Source organism: Mobula hypostoma, chromosome 11, assembly GCF_963921235.1.
Source record: "Mobula hypostoma chromosome 11, sMobHyp1.1, whole genome shotgun sequence".
NCBI classification, from domain to species: domain Eukaryota; kingdom Metazoa; phylum Chordata; class Chondrichthyes; order Myliobatiformes; family Myliobatidae; genus Mobula; species Mobula hypostoma.
Window position 1 is genome coordinate 1,534,826 of NC_086107.1, and position 22,359 is coordinate 1,557,184.

Here is a 22,359-nt window from a genome sequence, read left to right on the forward strand (position 1 = left end):
GAGAGTCAGTTCGATATTGTTCACTTGGATTTTCAGAAGGCCTTTGGGAAGGTGCCACACATGAGGCTGCTTAACAAGATGTGCCCATGGTATTACAGGAAAGATACTGGCATGGTTAAAAGATTGGCTGATAGGCAGGAGGCAAAGAGTGGGAATAAAGGGGGCCTTTTCTGGTCAGCTGCAGGTGATGCGTGATGTTCCGCAGCAGTCTGTATTGGGACTGCTTTTTAAGTCATATGTCAATGATTTGCATGACAGAATTGATGGTCTTGTGGCCATTTTGCAGACAATACAGTGGTAGGTGGAGGGGCAGGTAATGTTGAGGAAGCAGGGAATTTGCAGAAGGATTCAGACATTAGGAGAATGGGCAAAGAAGTGGCAGATCAAAGTTCAAAGTAAATTTACATAAACCCCATGTCACCATCAGTTACCCTGAGATTCATTTTCTTGTATGGCATACAGTGTAGGGAAGTGTATAGTCATGTCCTTTGGTAGAAGCAGTACGGGTGTAGACTGTTTTCTAACTCGTGAGCAAATTGAAAAATCAGAGGTGCAAAGGGATGTGGGAGTGCTCGTGCAGGATTCCCGAAAGTTTAACTTGCAGATTGAATAGGTGGTGAGGAAGGCAGATGCATGTTAGCATTCATTTTGAGAGGGCTAGAATATAAAAGCAAGAATGTAATGCTGAAACTTTATAAGGCACTGGTCTGACCGAACTTGGAGTATTGTGAGCTGTTTTGGGCCTCTTATCTCAGAAAAAATGTGGTGGTATTCGAGAGAGTCCAGAGGAGGTTCCCGAGAATTATTTCAGGAATGAGAGAGGATTGTTTGATGACTCTGGGCCTGTACTTGCTGGTGTTTGGATGAATGAAAGGGAATCTGATTGAAACCTATAGAATATTGAATGGCCTAGACAGAGTGGATGTGGAGAGGAAGTTTCCTATAGTGGAAAAGTCTAGGACCAGAGGACACAGCCCCAGAATAGAGTGACGACTTTTTAGATCAGAGATGAGGAGGAATTTCTCTAACCAGAGGGTGGTGAATCTGTGGAATTCATTGACACAGGCAGCTGTGGAGGCCAAGTCATTGGGTATATTTAAAGCAGAGGTTGATAAATTCTTGATTAGTCAGGGTACCAAAGGTTTTGGGAGAAGGCAGGAGAATGGGGTTGAGAGGGATTATAGATCAGCCATGATGGAATAGCAGAGCAGACTTTATGGGCCGAATGGCCTGATTCTGTTCCTATGCCTCCTGATCTTATGGTTTGTCCCACAGGAAAACCTACTGCCACCGGAGGCTGAACTTCCTGGGCTCCAAGTTCTACCTGCATGAGATGCTGAACGAGATGGCGGAGCTGAGGGAGCTGAAGGGGGTGCCACACCGCGACTTCTACAACGTCCGCAAGGTGAGGGAGCAAGTCACCAACGCAGCTGAGGGCAGTCACTGGGCACTGGCTGAGCTCTCTGGACAGGGTTGGTCACCATAACTGGCTAAGCTCACTGGACAGGGTTAGTGACTGGTCACCATCACAGGCTGAACTCATTGGTAGTGTTTGGGACTGGTTACTATCATTGGCTGAGAACACCTGACCACATCGGCCACTGGCCACTGGCTGAACCCGTCGGCCAGTGCCAGTCACTAACCAGCAGTCTGTGGCCGAGTGCAGTTTCAGTAGTGCTATGAGAAACTCTGGCTGAAAGCGTGTGGAGTTAGAGACCGCAATAGCATAGCGGTTATGTGGGAGGGTCGGGTTAGATTGAAATTCTCAGCTACAGGTTGTGAGGTGGATGTCCCCAGGTGCTATTAAAATGTAACTGACAACATTCAGAGATGATGCTGCTCTGTTGGGTTGTCAACAGTTGGAGCAGGGTTGCCATGGTAATGTACTGGTTTTTCCAGAAAAATCCACCAAGGGGATCACTGGGATCTCCCTCAACCTCCCTGAGAGGATCACTGGGATCGCCCCCACCCTCCCTGAGAGGATCACCGGCATCTCCCCCCACCCTCCCTGGGAGGATCAATGGGATCTCCTCCACCCTCCCTGAGAGGACCCCCCCATTTGTAACATTTACTGAGAGTGTTGGAGACAAAGGGCCCAAAACATTGTTGAGGATCCGGACCACCCGTCCCACAATGTCTCTGACTGACCCACTACAGTCAGGGAGGAGGTACAGGAGCATCAGGACTCGGACTGTCAGACTGGGTAACAGCTTCCTCCCTTAGGCTGGGAGACAAAAGAATACCCTGCCACCACTGAGATCCCATCACTAGGATAGTGAGCATGAATTTCGAATTATATTTTATTAACTTGTGGTAATGTTTTATGTGCTGTGGATGACATGTGCTTTATCGGTGCACGTGGTCCAGAGGAACGTTGTTTCATTGGGTTGTATATATGTATTGTGGGTGACTGTGGTCCAGAGGAATGTTGTTTCCTTGGGTTGTATATATGTATTGTGGGTGACCGTGGTCCAGAGGAACGTTGTTTCGTTGGGTTGTATATATGTATTGTGGGTGACTGTGGTCCAGAGGAATGTTGTTTCCTTGGGTTGTATATATGTATTGTGGGTGACCGTGGTCCAGAGGAACGTTGTTTCGTTGGGTTGTATATATGTATTGTGGGTGACTGTGGTCCAGAGGAACGTTGTTTCGTTGGGTTGTATATCTGTATTGTGGGTGACTGTGGTCCAGAGGAACGTCATTTTGTTAGGTTGTATATACAGTGGCATGCAAATATTTGGGCACCCCTGGTCAAAATATCTGTTACTGTGAATAGCTAAGCGAGGAAAAGATGACCTGATTTCCAAAAGGCATAAATTAAAGATGACACATTTCTTTAATGTTTTAAGCAAGATTATTTTTTGATTTCCATCTTTTGCAGTTTCAAAATAAAAAAAGAAAAGGGCCTGAAGCAAAAGTTTGGGCACCCTGCATGACAGTACTTAGTAACACCCTCTTTGGCAAATGTCACAACTTGTAAATGCTTTCTGTAGCCAGCTAAGTGTCTTTCAATTCTTGTTTTGGGGATTTTCATCCATTCTTCCTTGCAAAAGGCTTCTAGTTCTGTGAGATTCTTGGGCCATCTTGCATGCTCTGCTCTTTTGAGTTCTATCCACAGATTTTTGATGATGTTTGGGTTGAGGGACTGTGAGGGCCATGGCAAAACCTTCAGCTTGTGACTCTTGAGGTAGTCCATTGTGGATTTTGAGGTGTGTTTAGGATCATTATCCTGTTGTAGAAGCCATCCTCTTTTCATCGTCAGCTTTTTTACAGACGGTGTGATGTTTGCTTCCAGAATTTGCTGTTATTTAATTGAATTCATTCTTCCCTCTACCAGTGAAATGTTCCCCGTGCCACTGGCTGCAACGCAAGCCCAAAGCATGATTGATCCACCCCCGTGCTTAACAGTTGGAGAGGGGTTCTTTTCATTGAAATTCTGCACCCTTTTGTCTCCAAACATACCTTTGCTCATTGCGGCCAAAAAGTTCTATTTTAACTTCATCAGTCCACAGGACTTGTTTCCAAAATGCATCAGGCTTGTTTAGATGTTCCTTTGCAAACTTCTGACGCTGAATTTTGTGGTGAGGTTGCAGGAAAGGTTTTCTTCTGATGACTCTTCCATGAAGGTCATATTTGTGCAGGTGTCACTGCACAGTAGAACAGTGCACCACCACTCCAGAGTCTGCTAAATCTTCCTGAAGGTCTTTTGCAGTCAAACAGGGGTTTTGATTTGCCTTTCCAGCAATCCCAAAAGCAGTTCTCTCGGAAAGTTTTCCTGGTCTTCCAGACCTCCACTTGACCTCCACCGTTCCTGTTAACAGCCATTTCTTAATTACATTATGAACTGAGGAAACGGCTACCTGAAAATACTTTGCTATCTTATAGCCTTCTCCTGCTTTGTGGGCATCATTTATTTTAATTTTCAGAGTGCTAGAGAGCTGTTTAGAGGAGCCCATGGCTGCTGATTGTTGGGACAAGGTTTGAGGAGTTTATTTATAAAGCTTTGAAATTTGCATCACCTGACCTTTCCTAATGATGACTGTGAACAAGCCATAGCCCTGACAAGCTAATTAAGGTCTGAGACCTTGGTAAAAGTTATCTGAGAGCTCAAATCTCTTGGGGTGCCCAAACTTTTGCATGGTGCTCCTTTCCTTTTTTTCCACTCTAAAGTTGTACAAAACAAAAATAATACACTAACCTTGCTTAAAATTTTGAAAAGAATGCTTCATCTTTAACTTTATTGATTGTAGAGATTAGTTCATCTTCTACTCACTTAACTATTCACAGTAACAGAAATTTTGACCAGGAGATGTGGAGAAATTATTTTAGTCAGAGAGTGGTAGATCTGTGGAATTTGTTGCCATGAGCAGCTGTGGAGGCCAAGTCATTGGGTGTATTTAAGGCAGAGATAGATAGGTTCTTGATTAGCCAGGGTATCAAAGGGTATGACTAGAAGAATTGGATCAGTCCATGATTGAATGGCGGAGCAGACTCGATGGGCCAAATGGCCTACTTCTGCTCCTATATCTTATGGTCTTATGGGTGCCCAAACTTTTGCATGCCACTATATATATTGTGGGTCACCGTGGTCCAGAGGAACATTGATTTGTTGGGTTGTATATATGTATTGTGGGTGGCTGTGGTCCAGAGGAACGTTGTTTCGTTGGGTTGTATATATGTATTGTGGGTGACCCTGGTCCAGAGGGACGTTGTTTTTTGGGTTGTATATATGTATTGTGGGTGACCGTGGTCCAGAGGAACGTTGTTTCGTTGGGTTGTATATATGTATTGTGGGTGACCGTGGTCCAGAGGGACGTTTTTTGGGTTGTATATATGTATTGTGGGTGACCGTGGTCCAGAGGAATGTTGTTTCGTTGGGTTGTATATATGTATTGTGGGTGACCGTGGTCCAGAGGAACGTTGTTTCGTTGGGTTGTATATATGTATTGTGGGTGACCGTGGTCCAGAGGGACGTTTTTTGGGTTGTATATATGTATTGTGGGTGACCGTGGTCCAGAGGAATGTTGTTTCATTTGGTTGTAGAGAGGTATTTTGAGTGTCTGTGGTCCGGAGGAATGTTGTTTCATTTGGTTGTATGTATGAGGGGTGATTGATAGATTTGTGGCCTAAGGTAGAAGGAGTCAATTTTAGAAAACCTATCACATTTATTTTTCAACATAGTCCCCTCCTACATTTACACACTTAGTCCAGCGGTCATGGAGCATACGGATCTTGGAGCTCCAGAAAGTGTCCACAGCAGGGGTGACTGATATGTTCGTGGCCTAAGGTCGAAGGAGATGAGTTATACAGCTCTCGTTACACGCACGTGCAGTTCAACTCTTTGCGTGATTATGCAGAAAGTTTGAAGTTAATAACACATCAGGGGTGATTGATAAGTTCGTGGGCTAAGGTAGAAGGAGATGAGTTATTAACTTCAAACTTTCTGCATAATCACTCAAAGAGTTGAACTGCACGTGCATGTAACGAGAGCTGTATAACTCATCTCCTTCTACTCAGGGCCACGAACTTATCAATCACCCCTGCTGTGGACACTTTCTGGAGGTCCAAGATCCGTATGCTCCACAACCGCTGGACTAAGTGTGTAAATATAGGTGGGGACTATTTTGAAAAATAAATGTGCTAGGTTTTCTAAAATTGACAACTTCTAGCTTAGGCCACAAACTTATCAAACACCCCTCCTATGTGCAGTCGGATGACACTAAACTTGAATTTCCCGGGAATGGATTGTGAGCTTAAGTCCCCAGTGTTATGGAAATGCACCTGATCACTTTTGTGAGGATCTTGCTCCCGTCTGGGTTCACCCATGGTCGGAGCAGGGTTGCTGTGTTAATGTCCTGCGTCCGGGGAGTATTGACTGTGTCTGCTTCTGTCCCAGGTGGACACCCACATCCACGCGGCAGCGTGCATGAGTCAGAAACACCTGCTCAGGTTTATCCAGCAGACCAACAAAAAGGAGGCGGACAGGGTGGTCCTGGAGAGGAAGGGGCACAGGCTGACCCTCCGCCAGCTTTTTGCCAGCCTCAATATGGATCCCTACGACCTCACCGTCGATTCGCTGGATGTGCATGCGGTGAGTCTACTGTTCATCTGTTCACAGTTACCGCTGGCACTTCCCTGTGGCATTGCTGTGCTCTGCTAAAGATGGGGTCAGTACCAGACCAGCATTTTGCAGTTCCGAGTAAATTTATTATCAAGGTGCAGTACTGTGCAAAAGTCTTAGGCACATATATCTAGCCAGTGTGTCAAAGACTTCTGCACAGTACTGTAAATGGGAATGAGGTTCACTCCCGGATGGGGTTGATGCCTCTGAGGCTTGCTGTTAGGGAGTATTCTGGAGGAAGGTGAATATAGCTGATATTAATTCAACCAAAAACCAGTCTGAGAAGAGAGCATGGCCTCACTTTCTGTAGATGTGCTCACTGATGCAGAGGGCTTTGCCTGTGAAGGATGGGGCTGCATCCACTACTTTCTGTAGCCTTTTCCATTCCTGGAATTGGTGTTTCCAGACCAGGCCATGATGCAACTGGTCAGGATCCTCTCCACTGCACATCTATAGAAGCTTGTCAGAGCTTTCGGTGACATGCCAGATCTACATACTCATTGAGCACCCCTCCCTGCCCCTCAAGAAGGTGTGTGAGCTGCCCCCGGGCCGGTGAGGTAGGGTCTGGGCTCCCTCACTGCAGGCTTCAGTAAGTTATGGCGAAAGGGAAATGAGCTGTAGGGCTGAAGGAGGGGCAGTGTGAAGTTGCGTTTAAACTATGGGTCCACCACAGCCTGAGTAGACTTATAGGGAGGATGTGGAAGCTTCAGTGAGGGTGCAGAGGAGACTTACCAGGGTGCTGCCTGGATGTGAGGGCATGTCTTATGAGGATAGGTTGAGTGAGTTGGGGCTTTTCTCTTTGGAGCGAAGGAGGATGCTTTGGAGCGAAGGAGGATGAGAGGTGTCTTGATAGAGGTGTACAAGATGATAAGAGGCATCAATCGAGTGGACGACCAGAGACTTTTATTTCCCATAGTGGCATAGGTAATGCAAGGGGGCATAATTTTAAGGTGATTGGAGGAAAGTATGCAGGGGTGGTGTCAGAGGTAGGTTTTCTACACAGAGAGTGAGAGTTGAGTGGAGTGTGCTGTATGGGGAGTGGTGGGGGTAGATTCATTTGGGATATTGAATAAACTTTTAAATAGGCACATGAATGATAGAAAAAAGGAGGGTTACTTGGGAGGGAAGGGTTAGAATCATCTTAGAGTAGGTTATAAGAATTGGCTGTCCTCGTTACTGAATGGACAATAAACCCATGAACACGACCTCACATTGTTCTGCTCACCTTCTGTGCTACCTACTTCATTTATTTTTTGTGCATATTTCTTACTGTAATTTATAGTTTCACAACATATGCCGGTGATATTAAACCTGATTCTGATTCTGACTCCATGTTGTATGTGACCACCTGATGGACTGAATGACTTGCTCCTGTTCCCACACAAACGGAGTCCCACTGACCTCGATCCTGTTCCCACACGAACAGAGTCCCACTGACCTCGATCCTGTTCCCACACGAACGGAGTCCCACTGACCTCAATCCTGTTCCCACACGAACGGAGTCCCACTGACCTCGATCCTGTTCCCACACGAACGGAGTCCCACTGACCTCGATCCTGTTCCCACACGAACGGAGTCCCACTGACCTCGATCCTGTTCCCACACGAATGGAGTCCCACTGACTTCGATCCTGTTCCCACAGAAACAGAATCCCACTGACCTCAATCCTGTTCAATCCTGTTCGCACACGAACAGAGTCCCACTGACCTCGATCCTGTTCCCACACAGAGTCCCGCTGACCTCGATCCTGTTCCCACACAGAGTCCCGCTGACATCGATCCTGTTCCCACACGAACAGAGTCCCACTGACCTCGATCCAGTTCCCACAGAAACGGAATCCCACTGACCTCAATCCTGTTCGATCCTGTTCGCACACGAACGGAGTCCCACTGACTTCGATCCTGTTCCGACACGAACGGAGTCCCACTGACCTCGATCCTGTTCCCACACGAATGGAGTCCCACAGACCTCGATCCTGTTCCCATGCGAACAGAGTCCCACAGACCTCGATCTTGTCCCACACGCACAGAGTCCCACTGACCTCGATCCTGTTCCCACAGCAACAGAGTCCCACTGACCTCGATCCTGTTCCCACAGCAACAGAGTCCCACTGACCTCGATCCTGTTCCCACAGCAACAGAGTCCCACTGACCTCGATCCTGTTCCCACACGAACAGAGTCCCACTGACCTCGATCCTGTTCCCACACGAACAGAGTCCCACTGACCTCGATCCTGTTCCCACAGAAACGGAATCCCACTGACCCTGATCCTGTTCGATCCTGTTCCCACACGAACGGAGTCCCACTGACCTCGATCCTGTTCCCACAGAAACGGAATCCCACTGACCTCGATCCTGTTCCCACACGAACAGAGTCCCACTGACCTCGATCCTGTTCCCACAGAAACGGAATCCCACTGACCCTGATCCTGTTCCCACACGAACGGAGTCCCACTGACCTCGATCCTGTTCCCACACAAACGGAGTCCCACTGACTTCGATCCTGTTCGCACACGAACGGAATCCCACTGACCTCGATCCTGTTCCCACACGAACAGAGTCCCACTGACCTCGATCCTGTTCCCACAGAAACGGAATCCCACTGACCTCGATCCTGTTCCCACACGAATGGAGTCCCACTGACCTCGATCCTGTTCCCACAGAAACGGAATCCCACTGACCTCGATCCTGTTCGCACACGAACAGAGTCCCACTGACCTCGATCCTGTTCCCACAGAAACGGAATCCCACTGACCTCGATCCTGTTCCCACAGAAACGGAATCCCGCTGACCTCGATCTTGTTCCCACAGAAACGGAATCCCGCTGACCTCGATCTTGTTCCCACAGAAACGGAATCCCACTGACCTCGATCCTGTTCCCACAGAAACGGAATCCCACTGACCTCGATCCTGTTCGCACACGAACAGAGTCCCACTGACCTCGATCCTGTTCCCACAGAAATGGAATCCCACTGACCTCAATCCTGTGGCGGGGACAGGTGCCACACCCTTCCATCTGTGTGTTGTACAGACTGTCGTGTGGTCGAACTGATGGTCTGAATAGCTGCATCATGACCTCGCGCTCCTCTATGCCAAACGCTGAGAAATCTCATTTGGAAAAATTAATCTTCCTTTTAGGGTCGTCAAACTTTTCACCGATTTGACAAATTTAACGCAAAATACAACCCGGTGGGTGCCAGCGAGCTGCGGGATCTCTACCTGAAGACAGACAACTATATCCAGGGAGAGTACTTTGCCCGCATCATCAAGGTGTGTGAGTAAGTCATGGCCTACGCAGTGAGGTAATCTGTTGTACACTTTACTCACCCCATCAATGTGAAACTGCCCTCCTATATCCAGAAAGGAGCCAGGAAGGGACAGGGAGGGAGGCAAAAGAGGTGGGGGCGTGGCACTGTTGATCAGAGATAGTGTCACGGCTGCAGGAAAGGTGAACGTCATGGAGGGGTTATCTACGGAGTCTCTGTGGGTGGAAGTTAGAAATAGGAAGGGGTCAATAACTCTACTGGGTGTTTTTTATAGACCACCCAGTAGTAACAGGAACATCGAGGAGCAGATGGGGAGACAGATTCTGGAAAGCTGTAATAATAACAGGGTCGTCGTGGTGGGAAATTTTAATTTCCCCAATATTGATTGCCCCAGAGCAAGGGGTTTAGATGGGGTGGAGTTTGTTAGGTGTGTTCAGGAAGGTTTCCTGACACATTATGTAGATAAGCCTACAAGAGGAGAGGCTGTACTTAATCTGGTATTGGGAAATGAACCTGATCAGGTGTCAGATCTCTCGGTGGGAGAGCATTTTGGAGATAGTGATCATAATTCTATCCCATTTACCATAGCATTGGAGAGGGATAGGAACAGACAAGTTAGGAAAGTGTTTAATTGGAGTTAGGAGAGATATGAAGCTATCAGGCAGGAACTTGGAAGCATAAATTGGGAACAGATGTTCTCAGGGAGATATACGGCAGAAACGTGGCAGATGTTTAGGGGATATTTGCGTGGAGTTCTGCATAGGTACGTTCCAGTGAGATAGGGAAAGGTTGGTAGGGTACAGGAACCATGGTGTACAAAGGCTGTTGAAAATCCAGTCAAGAAGAAAAGAAAAGCTTACGAAAGGTTCACAAAACTAGGTGATGATAGAGATCTAGGAGATTATGAGGTTAGCAGGAAGGAGCTTAAGAATGAAATTAGGAGAGCCAGAAGGGGCCATGAGAAGGCCTTGGTGAGCAGGGTTATGGAAAACCCCAAGGCATTCTACAAGTATGTGAAGAGCAAGAGGATAAGATGAGAGAGAATAGGACCAATCAAGTGTGACAGTGGAAAAGTGTGTATGGAACCGGGGGAGACAGCAGAGGTACTTAATGAATACTTTGCTTCAGTATTCACTATGGAAAAGGATCTTGGCGATTGTAGGGATGACTTACAACGGATTGAAAACTTGAGCATAGACATTAAGAAAGAGGATGTGCAGGAGCTTTTGGAAACCATCAAGTTGGATAAGTCACTGGGACCAAATGAGATATACCCCAGGCTACTGTGGGAGGCGAGGGAGGAGATTGCTGAGCCTCTGGCAATGATCTTTGCATCATCAATGGGAATGGGAGAGGTTCTGGAGGATTGGAGGGTTGCAGATATTTTTCACTTATTCAAGAAAGGGAGTAGAGATAGCCCGGGAAATTATAGACCAGTGAGTTTTACCTCAGTGGTTGGTAAGTTGATGGAGAAGATCCTGTGAGGCAGTATTTATGAACATTTGGAGATGCATAATATGATTAGGAATAATCAGCATGGCTTTGTCAAAGGCAGGTCATGCCTTCCAAGCCTGATTGAATTTTTTGAGGATGTGACTAAACACATTGATGAAGGAAGAGCAGTAGATGTAGTGTATATGGATTTCAGCAAGGCATTTGATAAGGTACCCCATGAAAGGCTTATTGAGAAAGTAAGGAAGCATGGAATCCCAAGGGACCTTGCTTTGTGGATCCAGAACTGGCTTGCCCATAGAAGGCAAAGTGTGGTTGTAGATGGGTCATATTCTACATGGAGGTCGGTGACCAGTGGTTTGCCTCAGGGATCTGTCTGGGACCCCTTCTCTTCATGACTTTTATAAATGGCCTGGATGGGTTAGTAAATTTGCTAATGACACTAAGGTTGGAGGTGTTGTGGATAGTGTGGAGGGCTGTCAGAGGTTACAGCGGGACATAGATAGGATGCAAAACTGGGCTGAGAAGTGGCAGATGGAGTTCAACCCAGATAAGTGTGTGGTGGTTCATTTTGGTAGGACAAATATGATGGCAGAATATAGTATTAATGGTAAGACTCTTGGCAGTGTGGAGGATGGGATTGATCTTGGGTTCCGAGTCCATAGGACACTCAAAACTGCTGCGCAGGTTGACTCTGTGGTTAAGAAAGCATACGGTGTATTGGCCTTCATCAACTGTGGGATTGAGTTTAGGAGCCAAGAGGTAATGTTGCAGCTATATAGGACCCTGGTCAGACCCCACTTGGAGTACCGTGCTCAGTTCTGGTCACCTCACTACAGGAAGGACGTGGAAACTATAGAAAGGGTGCAGAGGAGATTTACAAGGATGTTGCCTGGATTGGGGAGCATGTCTTATGAGAATAGGTTGCGTGAACTCAGCCCTTTCTCCTTGGAGCGATGGAGGATGAGAGGTGACCTGATAGAGGTGTATAAGATGATGATAGCAGACATCAGGGTAGCAGACACCAACAGAATCAACAAACTCATTTGTTAGGCCAGTGATATTGTGGGGATGGAACTGGACTCTCTCACGGTGGTGTCTGAAAAGAGGATGCTGTCTAAGTTGCATGCCATCTTGGACAATGTCTCCTATCCACTACATAATGTACTGGTTGGTCACAGGAGTACATTCAGCCAGAGACTCATTCCACCGAGATGCAACACAGAGCGTCATAGGAAGTCATTCCTGCCTGTGGCCATCAAACTTTACAACTCCTCCCCTGGAGGGTCAGACACCCTGAGCCAATAGGCTGGTCCTGGACTTATTTCATAATTTACTGGCATAATTTACATATTACTATTTAGCTATTTATGGTTCTATTACTATTTATTATTTATGGTGCAACTGTAACGAACGAAAACCAGTTTCCCCCAGGATCAATAAAGTATGACTATGATAGGTATTGATTGTGTGGATAGTCAGAGGCTTTTTCCCAGGGCTGAAATGGCTAACGTGAGAGGGCACAGTTTTAAGGTGCTTGGAAGTAGGTGCAGAGGAGATGTCAGGGGTAAGTTTTTTATGCAGAGAGTGGTGAGTGCGTGGAATGGGCAGCCAGTGACTGTGGTGGAGGCGGATACGATAGGGTCTTTAAGAGACTCCTAAATAGGTACATGGAGCTTAGAAAAATAGAGGGCCATGGTAACCCTTGGTAATTTCTGAAGTAAGTACATGTTCAGCACAGCATTGTGGGCTGAAAGGCCTGTATTGTGCTGTAGGTTTTCAATGTTTCTATATTTTCTCTGAAAGGTCCAGTACCTTATCTGCTTTGTTGCTGTCAATGCTCTGGGACCAGCATACATCACAGCTACGTTCTTGTTTATTCACTGCTGTGGCCTCACCTTCAGTATTGTGAACAGTTTTGGGCTCCTCATCTTAGAAAAGATGTGCTGGCATTAGAGAGGGTCCAGAGGAAGTTCACAAGGATGATTCCAGGAATGAAAGGGTTGTCATTCAAGGAACGTTTGATGGCTCTGAGTCTGTACTCGCTGGAATTCAGAAGGACGAGGGGGGATCTCACTGAAACCGTTTGAATGTTGAAAGGCCTAGACAGAGTAGATGTGGAAAGGATGTTTCCCATGTTGGAAGAGTCTAGGACAAGAGGGCCCAGCCTCAGGATAGAGAGGCACCCTTTCAAAACAGAGATGTGGAGAAATTCCTTAGACCAAAGGGTGGTGAATTTGTGGAATTTGTTACCACATACAGCTGTGGAGGCCAGGTCATTGGGTGTATTTAAGGCAGAGATTGATAGGTTCTTGACTGGACACGGTATCAAAGGTTACGGGGAGAAGGCCGGGAACTGGAGTTGAGGAGGAGATAGAAAAGAAGGAGCAGCCATGATTGAATGGCGGAGCAGACTCGATGGGCCAGGTGGCCTAATTCTGCTCCTGTCGTATGGTCGTATAATCCTGCTTGAGCTTTCAGGTCTCTGAAATTGAAACTGTCTCCCTCAAAAGATAATTGTCAGGCCAACTTCTTTTTACTACACTCCTACAGCTCGGAATTCAATACCTAAAACTGGAACGGATGCAGACTCAGTTGACACTTATAAATAACACACACAACATGCTGGAGGAACTCAGCAGGCCAGGCAGCAGCTACGGAAAAGAGTACAGTTGACGTTTTGGGTCGAGACTCTTCTCCGGTCTTGATGAAGGGTCTCAGCCCAAAACATCGAGTGTTTACTCCTTTCCAGAGATGCTGCCTGGTGCTGAGTTCCTCCAGCATGTTGTGTGTGTTTGGATTTCCACATTCTTCAGATTCTCTCTTCTTGTTTGTGATTTGACACTTTTGAACACCAGATCAAAACCTATTTATTTAACTTTGCTTTTAACTAACATCTTTTTGTCTTTTATTTTCATGTTTGCACTTTATCCCTTTGTAAAGCACTTTGAACTGCACCCTCTGTATGAAAAGAACTCAGTTAATAAAGTTATTATTATTTTGTTTGTCACCTCTGACATGGACAGAAATGTGACAGCTATGTTATGGGGTGAATCTGAGCTATTGGTCCTGTGAGGTGGTGGTGACTTACTTCTCCACAACGCATGGGCTTGCTGAGTCACACAGGCATAGAGCACCACAGGCCTTTCAGCCCATCTAGTCCATACTGAACTAGTCCCATAGACCCGCATTTTGACCACAGCCCTCCATAACCCTCCCATCCATGTACCTATCCAAACTTCTCAAGTGTTGAATTGACCTTGTATCCACCAGTTCTGCTGGCAGCTCGTTTCACATTCCCACCACCCTCTGAGTGAAGAAATCCCCCCCATGCTCCCCTTAAACATTTCACCTTTCACACTTAACCCATGACTTCTAATTCTTGTCTCACCCAACCTCAGTGTGAAGGCCTGAAACTACCCTATCTATAACCTTCATAATTTTGTATACCTCTATCAAATCTCCCCTCAACTTTCTACACTCCAGGGAATAAAGTCGGAACCTATTCAATCTTTCCCGATAACTCAGGTCCTCAAGTCCTGGCAACATCCTTGTCAATTTTCTCTGAACTCTTGCAGTCTTATTTACATCTTTCCTGTAGGGCGACCAAAACTGCACGCAATGCTCCAAATTTGGCCTCACTGTCGTCTTATTCAATTTCAACATAGCATCCCAACTCCTATACTCTGATTTATGAAGGCCAATGTGGTAAAAGCTTTCTTTGTGAGCCTATCTACCTGTGACAGCACATTCAAGGAATTCTGCATCTGTACTCCTCGATTCCTCTGTTCTACTGCCCTCCTCCGTGCCCAGCCACTCACTGTGTCTGTGTCTGAACTGACTTCCCACAGTGCAAAGGCTCAGGCGTGAGTCCGCTGCCGTTCTGAGCCTGTAGACTGCACGGGCATGGAAGGGAGATCTCCTGTCCTCAATAACATCAGTTAATCAGACATGCACCTACCAGTCTGGCACATGAACGCTGTGGGCTGTGTGTTAATGAAAATTCTGCAAATACCACTCAGTGGCCACGTATTTACTTACACCAGTATACCTGCTGATTAACACAAATATCTCATCAGCCAATCATGTAGCAGCAACTCAATGCATAAAAGCATGCAGACATGGTCAAGAGGTTTAGTTGTTGTTCAGACCAGACATCAGAATGGGGAAGAAATGTGATCTGAGTGACTTTGACTGCAGAATGATTGTTGGTGCCAGACGGGGTGGTTTGAGTATCTTAGAAACTGCTGATCTCCTGGTATTTTCACGCACAACAGACTTTAGAGTTCACAAAGAATGGTGCGAAAAATTTTTTTAAAAAACATCCCCAGTAAGTGGCAGGTCTGTGGGCAAAAAAACCTTGTTAATGAGAGAGGTCAGAGGAGAATGGCCAGACTGGTTCAAGCTGGCAGGAAGGCGACAGTAACTCAAATTATCGCACGTTACAACAGTGGTGTGCAGAAGAGCATTTTGAATGCACAACACGTGGAACCTTGAAGTGTTTGGGCTACGGCAGCAGAGGGCCAGACTGGGTTCCATTCCTGTACCGAATAACGTGGCCACAAAGTGTATGCTCTGCACGGGCCTCTGTGGTAATCTCAATGCACAGCAAGATCCAAGACAGTGACGTAGGTCAACAGGAAGACTGGGAAAGTTGATGGACTCAGGCTTATCACGGGGTTGGGGAGGGCACAGCTTTACAGAGAGAGGAGAATAATTTAAAAGGGGGCTGATGGGCAACTGAAAAAGGAGTTGTTTGTATTTTCTATTGAAATCAGTCTGCAGCCATTGCGAATGCAATGTTCTGCTACCGCCGATTTCTCTGGGTAACCCAAACGGATACACCTCCTGGTCTCCTTGATGCCGGTTTCCCTGGCTGATACACACTGCTCCGCATCCACAGGGAATCCTGTAAATGCCAGCCCTCCTGAGTCCCATCTTTGACCCCCATCAGCTGTGATTTGAGCTTCCTCACGGGTGTGTGGATAGGGCTCAGGACTAGACATACCTAGGGATCATCCCTGATGAGGTGGCAGAGTTTGTCATCGAAATGTTGGTTAAAATCGATAACCGTACCCAGCTGGAAACCCGAGAGGAGTTTATTCGTGAGGCACAACTTTTCACCCAGAAGGTGATGGGTGACGGAAAGAGCTGTCACAGGAAGTGGTTCATGTGAGTAGAATTACAATATTTAAAATACACTCGGGCAGGGATGTAGATTGGAAATGATTAGAGGGTTTATGCCAAGCATGTGAATGGGGCTGGGCTCTTGTAGGCAGCTTGGTAAGCATGGACTATTTTTAAGCAGTACGCCTCTGTAAATATTGACCTCAGATCCCTGGGGAGACCAAAGGGCCTCAGGGACAACATGGCAGCAGAATACTATTACAGCGCCAGTGACCCAGGTTCAATTCCCGACGCTGCCTGTAAGGCGTTTGCGTGTTCTCCCCGTGACCATGTGGGTTTCCTCCGTGTGCTCCTGTTTCCTCCCACAGGCCCGAGATGTGCATGTAAGTAGGTTAGTTGAACACGCAGGTGTAAATGGGTTGGTTGGGCATACATTTATTGAGATACAGTGGGAACAGTGCCCTTCCAACCCTCTGAGCCGCACTGTCCAGCAACCCAGCTATTTAACGCCAGCCTAATCACAGGACGATTTACACTGACCAGTTCACCTACTGACCAATACGTCTTTGGACTGTGGGAGAAAGCCAGAGCACCTGCAGGAAACCCACACACACATGGGAAGCACTGAAAAAACTTCCTTACAGAAACACCAAAGCGATCTGTAATAGCGTGGGGGCTCCATCTCATCGCTGTCATGCTGCTCGCTGTGGGATCTTGGGGCGGCGTCAGATGCTGTGGAAATACTGCTGCTGTATCAGTACATAAAGGGCCGTTGCTGTTTGTACTTTCCCGGCAGGAAGTCTCCCGGGATCTGGAGGAGAGCAAGTATCAGTACACCGAGCCTCGGCTCTCGATCTACGGAAGGTCAGCGACTGAGTGGAGTAACCTGGCCAAGTGGTTCATTAAACACCAAGTCTACTCTCCCAACGTCCGCTGGATTATACAGATTCCACGCATTTAGTACGTCCTGAAATCACTGCAATTCCAGTCACATTGGGGAGCCCCATCTCCGTGACAACACTGCCCTTTTTCTACATATAAAACTCCAAAAGTTTATTTACACACAACATATACAAAGTACAAACATTAGGTATTTACAAGACAGTGAATAAATTCAGATCAAAATGTGATTATTACTGTCTATAAAACCGTCAATTCCTTGGGAGGCCCTCCATTCCTGGAAAGCCCCCACTGTATCCATTGTGACCACGTGCTCCCTTTCCAAGAAGTATCCTTGGGAGAGGGGCAGGCAGTCAGCCCAGGCAGAGTCCTAAACTTGCTGCCGCCTAGACCCGTAAATGGCCACCTTGTCCGGGCCCAGGAGCAAACCCACCAGTAGGTTCTCCGTGCGATCCACCCCCCACCGTACTGGGTGCCCGTATGTGAGGAGTGCAGGGCTGAAGTGTAACCAGAACCTGAGCAGAAGCCCCTTCAGACACTCAGACAGGGGCTGCAACCTCTCACACTTCGTATAAGTGCTGTAGACTGACTCCCCTCGGGCACAGGATGGACAGGTGGACGGGGTGTCAGTGAACCTGCTCAAAAACCTGTTGTACGGTACTGCCCGATGTAACACCATCCACCCCAGGTCCTCAGTGTACAGGGGAAGCACCCCTGCATAGAGAGACTTCCACTGGGGACCCCACCAGTGTAGATCACCCTGTCTGGATGAGACTAGACCCCATATCCTCAATAGCTCTCAGTAAAACTGAGGCAGTTCCCTCAAAGCGGCATGGCTGATGCTGGCTGCTGGAAGCCACGTGTCCTCCTGCAGGCCATTGGGGCAAAGAAAATACATCACCAGCCCATGCCATCACGGAAGCTGGTCACTGTCCAGGTGTCTCTGCAGGGTCCCCGGCGGAGAAAGTGAGTCACCAGCCCATGCCCTCTCGGAGGCTGGTCACTGTCCAGGTGTCTCTGCAGGGTCCTGAGGTGGAGAGCCACCAGCTGGGTGTGCACGTACACCAATGACTGGCCGCCCTCTGCAATCAGAAGACTCAGGACTGTTGCAGAAACCCAACGCCTCCTATTGCCCCAGAAGTTGTCCATCAGTCACTTCGGGTCCCTGGAGACAAAAGCAGTGGGCGGGACTGAAGTAGACAGTCGGTACCATATCATGGAGGCGACCAGTGAAGGAGGTCTGACCAGCGCCCCACCAGGCAGAGATCTTTGTCTCCAAATCCCGCCAGTTCGCTGGCCAGGCCTCCTCCGTCGAGCTCAGTTAGACTCCCAAGTGGAGGAGGTGTGTGGTGCTCCACGCAAAGGGTCTCAACCCCTCCGGTAAGGAACCCCCCTGCCACTGACCCATCAGGAGGCCCACACTCTTCTCCCAGTTGACCCCGGCAGAGGACGCGGCCAAGGGGACCTGCCAGCAGTCTCGCATCCTCCGCAAGTCAACCGGGTCGGTGACCATAAGGAGGATGTTGATGTAAGCCAACAGGACGACCTCCATGTCCGGTTTGCACAGAACCAAACCCGTTAACCTCCTTCGGAGAAGGCACAGGAATGGCTCCATGCAGATTGAGTACAACTGTCCCGACGTGGGGCAATCCTGATGCAGCCCCCTCCCAAAGCACAAAGGTGCTGTCAAGGACCCATTCACCTTCACCAGGCACTCCGCAGCAGTTGGATGCAGGCCATAAAATCCACCAAGAAACGCCTTCTCTTGGTCGAGAGAGAGAGAAAGGTGACCGACAGACCAGTCTCCCGGCACAGGCAGATCAGATCCTGGACAAGGTGGATATTCTCTCGGTTGGACCGTGTAGGACCGGACAGGGTGGACCAGTTGAGCCAGCACGGAGCCCAGTGATTAGCCGTTGCCTGGGCAAAGATCTGGTACTCCGCACTGAGGAGGGATACTGGGCACCAACTCCGCCGGTTATGGAGATCCCTCTTCTTGGTCATCAGGGTCACGACTGCTCTGCACCAAGAGAGGGGCATCTCACCCGTCGCCATTCTCTCCCCAGTACCCCTGTATAATCAGTCCCTAGGGTGTCCCAGAAGGCCCGGAGAAGTTCAATGGTCAACTCTGTGGCCAGCTGGGCCTTGCAAGGTTTCCCCCAGTAGTCCCTCGCAAACTGTCAGATCTCCTCCACAGAGGTGGGCTGTGACACGGTGCTGGGGTCAAGGAAGTCTGCCACCTCGGCCTCAAAAAAGGCCTCCTCTTCCCCCTCTCAATCCCGCACTCTCGTCACCCTCCAAGCAGTCATCGTCTGCACCCGACATGACTACCTCACTCCTCACTGTAGCCCTGATGGGAGACCCACCACAGGCACTACCCCAGCCCCCGGGCCAGTGACAGAGGGAGACCCCACCATCCCTGGATCCAGAATCCCTCAGCCAGGACATGAGCCTCCACACCCTTGTCACCCCCTGCGGAATCAGCACCAGGAGAGTCCCCTCCCTCCAAACCCCCCGGGACACACTTCCTCTGACCAGCTGCACGGGACAACAATCCAGGGTTGCTCCAGTTCCCCTCGTGGACTAGACGCTCCCCAGCAGGGCGCCTAGCCTCAACTGAGGCAGCCATCTTGGAAACTAATCCCACTGGTGACTCTGTACCCACAGATGACCCCTGTTCAATAGGGTTTAGCCCCCCCCCCCAGGGGAATGCGCTCTCTGATTCTACCTCCCCACACGGCCCCTCTACAGTGCCGCTGCTTACCAGCCCAGAGGACACATCTTCAGGAGATGCCACCCCAGCAGGGCCCTGGTACAACAGGGCTATCCTCCAGCTTTGGGAGACGTTCTCCATAAACCTCCCTCCTCTTGTGGCCCTGGTGTCCAGGCTCAAGAGACACATTCCTCCGTTGTTTCAGGCCACAGATACCCTGAGGCACGCTGAGCTCCATTTCAGAGGCATCCTCAGTCTTCAGCACTGTTTCCCCTCCCCAGGCTCTCGCTGGGTTTCAGGAGTCACAGGACTCAATGATCGTGGTTCACAGGAACAGCCTGATTTTTCTCCGGGGGAGAAGTTTTCAAATGCTTCTCCTTCTTCACCTTCCTGCCAGCCACCTGAACCCAGCCCTCACATCATTCACACCATGTCCGTCCTGGACTCCCACAGCCAATGGCACAGGGGTAGGGACAGGAGGAGGGAGGTCAATGGGGGAAGGTCCAGCCGTATCACCCTGTGCCTCCGAGGCAGAGTTGGCAGCCTGACTGTTCGGACACTTCTGCCGAATATGCACAGGCACGGTGTCTCGGGCGGAATGTAGTTCACAGGACGGTATAGTAATGGCCCTCAAAATAAACCCGAACCTGCCCCTCAGCATCCCCACTCCACTCCAGCTGCATAAGCAGACGGAGCTCATAACCTCAGGAGGTACCTCAGCCCTGTACCACACTGAGGTTATTTTGGGTTACACCTCACCGGTGGAGCACAGAGAGGGGAATAGGGCCTTGTCAGGGATTTGTGAGGGGACATCACCGAGGATTACCATCCGCACGGGGGCCAACACTGGCTCCACCTGCATAAAAATCCTCCCCTCCTTTAACCCCTGAGTTTGGGCCAAAAACACACCCCTTGGTGACTTCAAATAGAAAATCCATTCAAATCCGCTACTGCAACGATGCCCTGACAGTCTCCAACAGTCTCCCCCATGGCCTTTCCTACCGACTGAACTAAGCACAGTACAGCGTTCTCTAAAGTCAGTGATTTGATCGGATGTTCCTCTTCGTGACACTGGATCCCGCAGCCTCTGCATACGACATTTTGAGCTGCAGCCCGCTGTGATGCAGTCAGAATTCAAAAGTTCGATTTTACACAGTCTACACCCAGCGGTCGGAAAGAAACAGTTCACAAACGAGACGGGATGGGGGCAAGAAAGGACTGGATAGGCAAGATGTTAAAACCTCAGAGCTGCGAATGGTAGCATCTTCCCGAACCAGTCCATTCTTCCGTCGGCTGCTCCAAAGTCCTCTTCACCCAGACGCCCTGGGCTAGGCACGCCAACCGGGAGGGATTTTCCACTGTTACAAACGGAATAAATCCGTCCCTGCTCCTGGGAAACTTTGGCAATCCACCAGCCACACCCACTGCTTAGCACCGAAGAGACATGGACCGAAACCCTCACCGAACAGAATCCTTCCAGGAAAGGAAACTGTTACCCTCTGCTGCTGTGGTGATATTCCACACTCCCAAAGCCTCTGGCAGTCTCCAAAACTGTCCTTTGGAATCTTGCAGCAAATTTTCAACTTTAGGAGAGAAAGCTCCAAACAGTGTGATCCTCCCTCAGTCCCACCCCTCCCACAGTGTGACCCCCCCCCTCAGTACCACCCCTCCCACAGTGTGACCCTCCCTCAGTACCACCCCTCCCACAGTGTGACCCCCCACTCAGTACCGCCCCTCCCACAGTGTGACCCTCCCTCAGTACCACCCCTCCCACAGTGTGACCCCCCCTCAGTACCACCCCTCCCACAGTGTGACCCTCCCTCAGTACCACCCCTCCCACAGTGTGACCCCCCCACTCAGTACCACCCCTTCCAGTGTGACCCCCCCACTCAGTACCACCCCTCCCACAGTGTGACCCTCCCTCAGTACCACCCCTCCCACAGTGTGACCCCCCTCAGTACCACCCCTCCCACAGTGTGACCCTCCCTCAGTACCACCCCTCCCACAGTGTGACCCCCCTCAGTACCACCCCTTCCACAGTGTGACCCCCCACTCAGAACCACCCCTCCCACAGTGTGACCCCCCCTCAGTACCACCCCTCCCTCAGTACCACCCCTCCCACAGTGTGACCCTCCCTCAGTCCCACCCCTCCCACAGTGTGACCCCCCCTCAGTCCCACCCCTCCCACAGTGTGACCCCCCCCTCAGTACCACCCCTCCCTCAGTGTGACCCTCCCTATCACCCCTCCCTCAGTGTGACCCTCCCTCAGTGTGACCCCCCTCAGTACCACCCCCACAGTGTGACCCTCCCTCAGTACCACCCCTCCCACAGTGTGACCCTCCCTCAGTATCACCCCTCCCACAGTGTGACCCTCCGTCTGCCCCACTGCAGAACATTTGATGCATACACAGATGAACAAGTTAATGTAGATCAGTGAGATACAGTGGGTGATGGTACAATATGTGTTGTTTAGATACAATTAGTGACAATATTTGCATGGGTTCACAATCTAACTTTCTATTTATTTCCAGCGACATCTTTCGAAGTAAAAAACTCCTGCCAAGTTTTGGGAAAATGTTGGAGAATGTTTTCCTGCCTCTGTTTGAAGCAACGATCAATCCGAGAGAAAACCGGGAGCTTCACCTCTTCCTGAAATACGTGGGTATTGCAGTGTTGTGGCCTCCGTTGCACAGTGTAACCCTCCCATCATCTCCCCCTGACCTTGAACCTCGCGTTTCACTGTAATGATCTGATGCAGCCCGATGAAAATCAGAAAACCAA

The 22,359-nt window shown here is 49.1% G+C and overlaps 1 protein-coding gene across 4 annotated transcripts in view; it reads left to right on the forward strand.

Annotated features, from left to right (window-relative positions):
* The window catches only part of ampd3a (adenosine monophosphate deaminase 3a), a 79,545-nt gene that overhangs the window by 31,165 nt on the left and 26,021 nt on the right, over positions 1-22,359 (forward strand). For all 4 annotated transcript variants that reach the window (XM_063061557.1, XM_063061559.1, XM_063061558.1 and 1 more), the window contains exons 6-10: positions 1,276-1,405; positions 5,897-6,091; positions 9,259-9,390; positions 16,762-16,925; positions 22,110-22,236. In XM_063061557.1, coding sequence (XP_062917627.1) covers positions 1,276-1,405; positions 5,897-6,091; positions 9,259-9,390; positions 16,762-16,925; positions 22,110-22,236 — 748 coding nt within the window. The remainder of the gene's footprint in view (positions 1-1,275; positions 1,406-5,896; positions 6,092-9,258; positions 9,391-16,761; positions 16,926-22,109; positions 22,237-22,359) is intronic.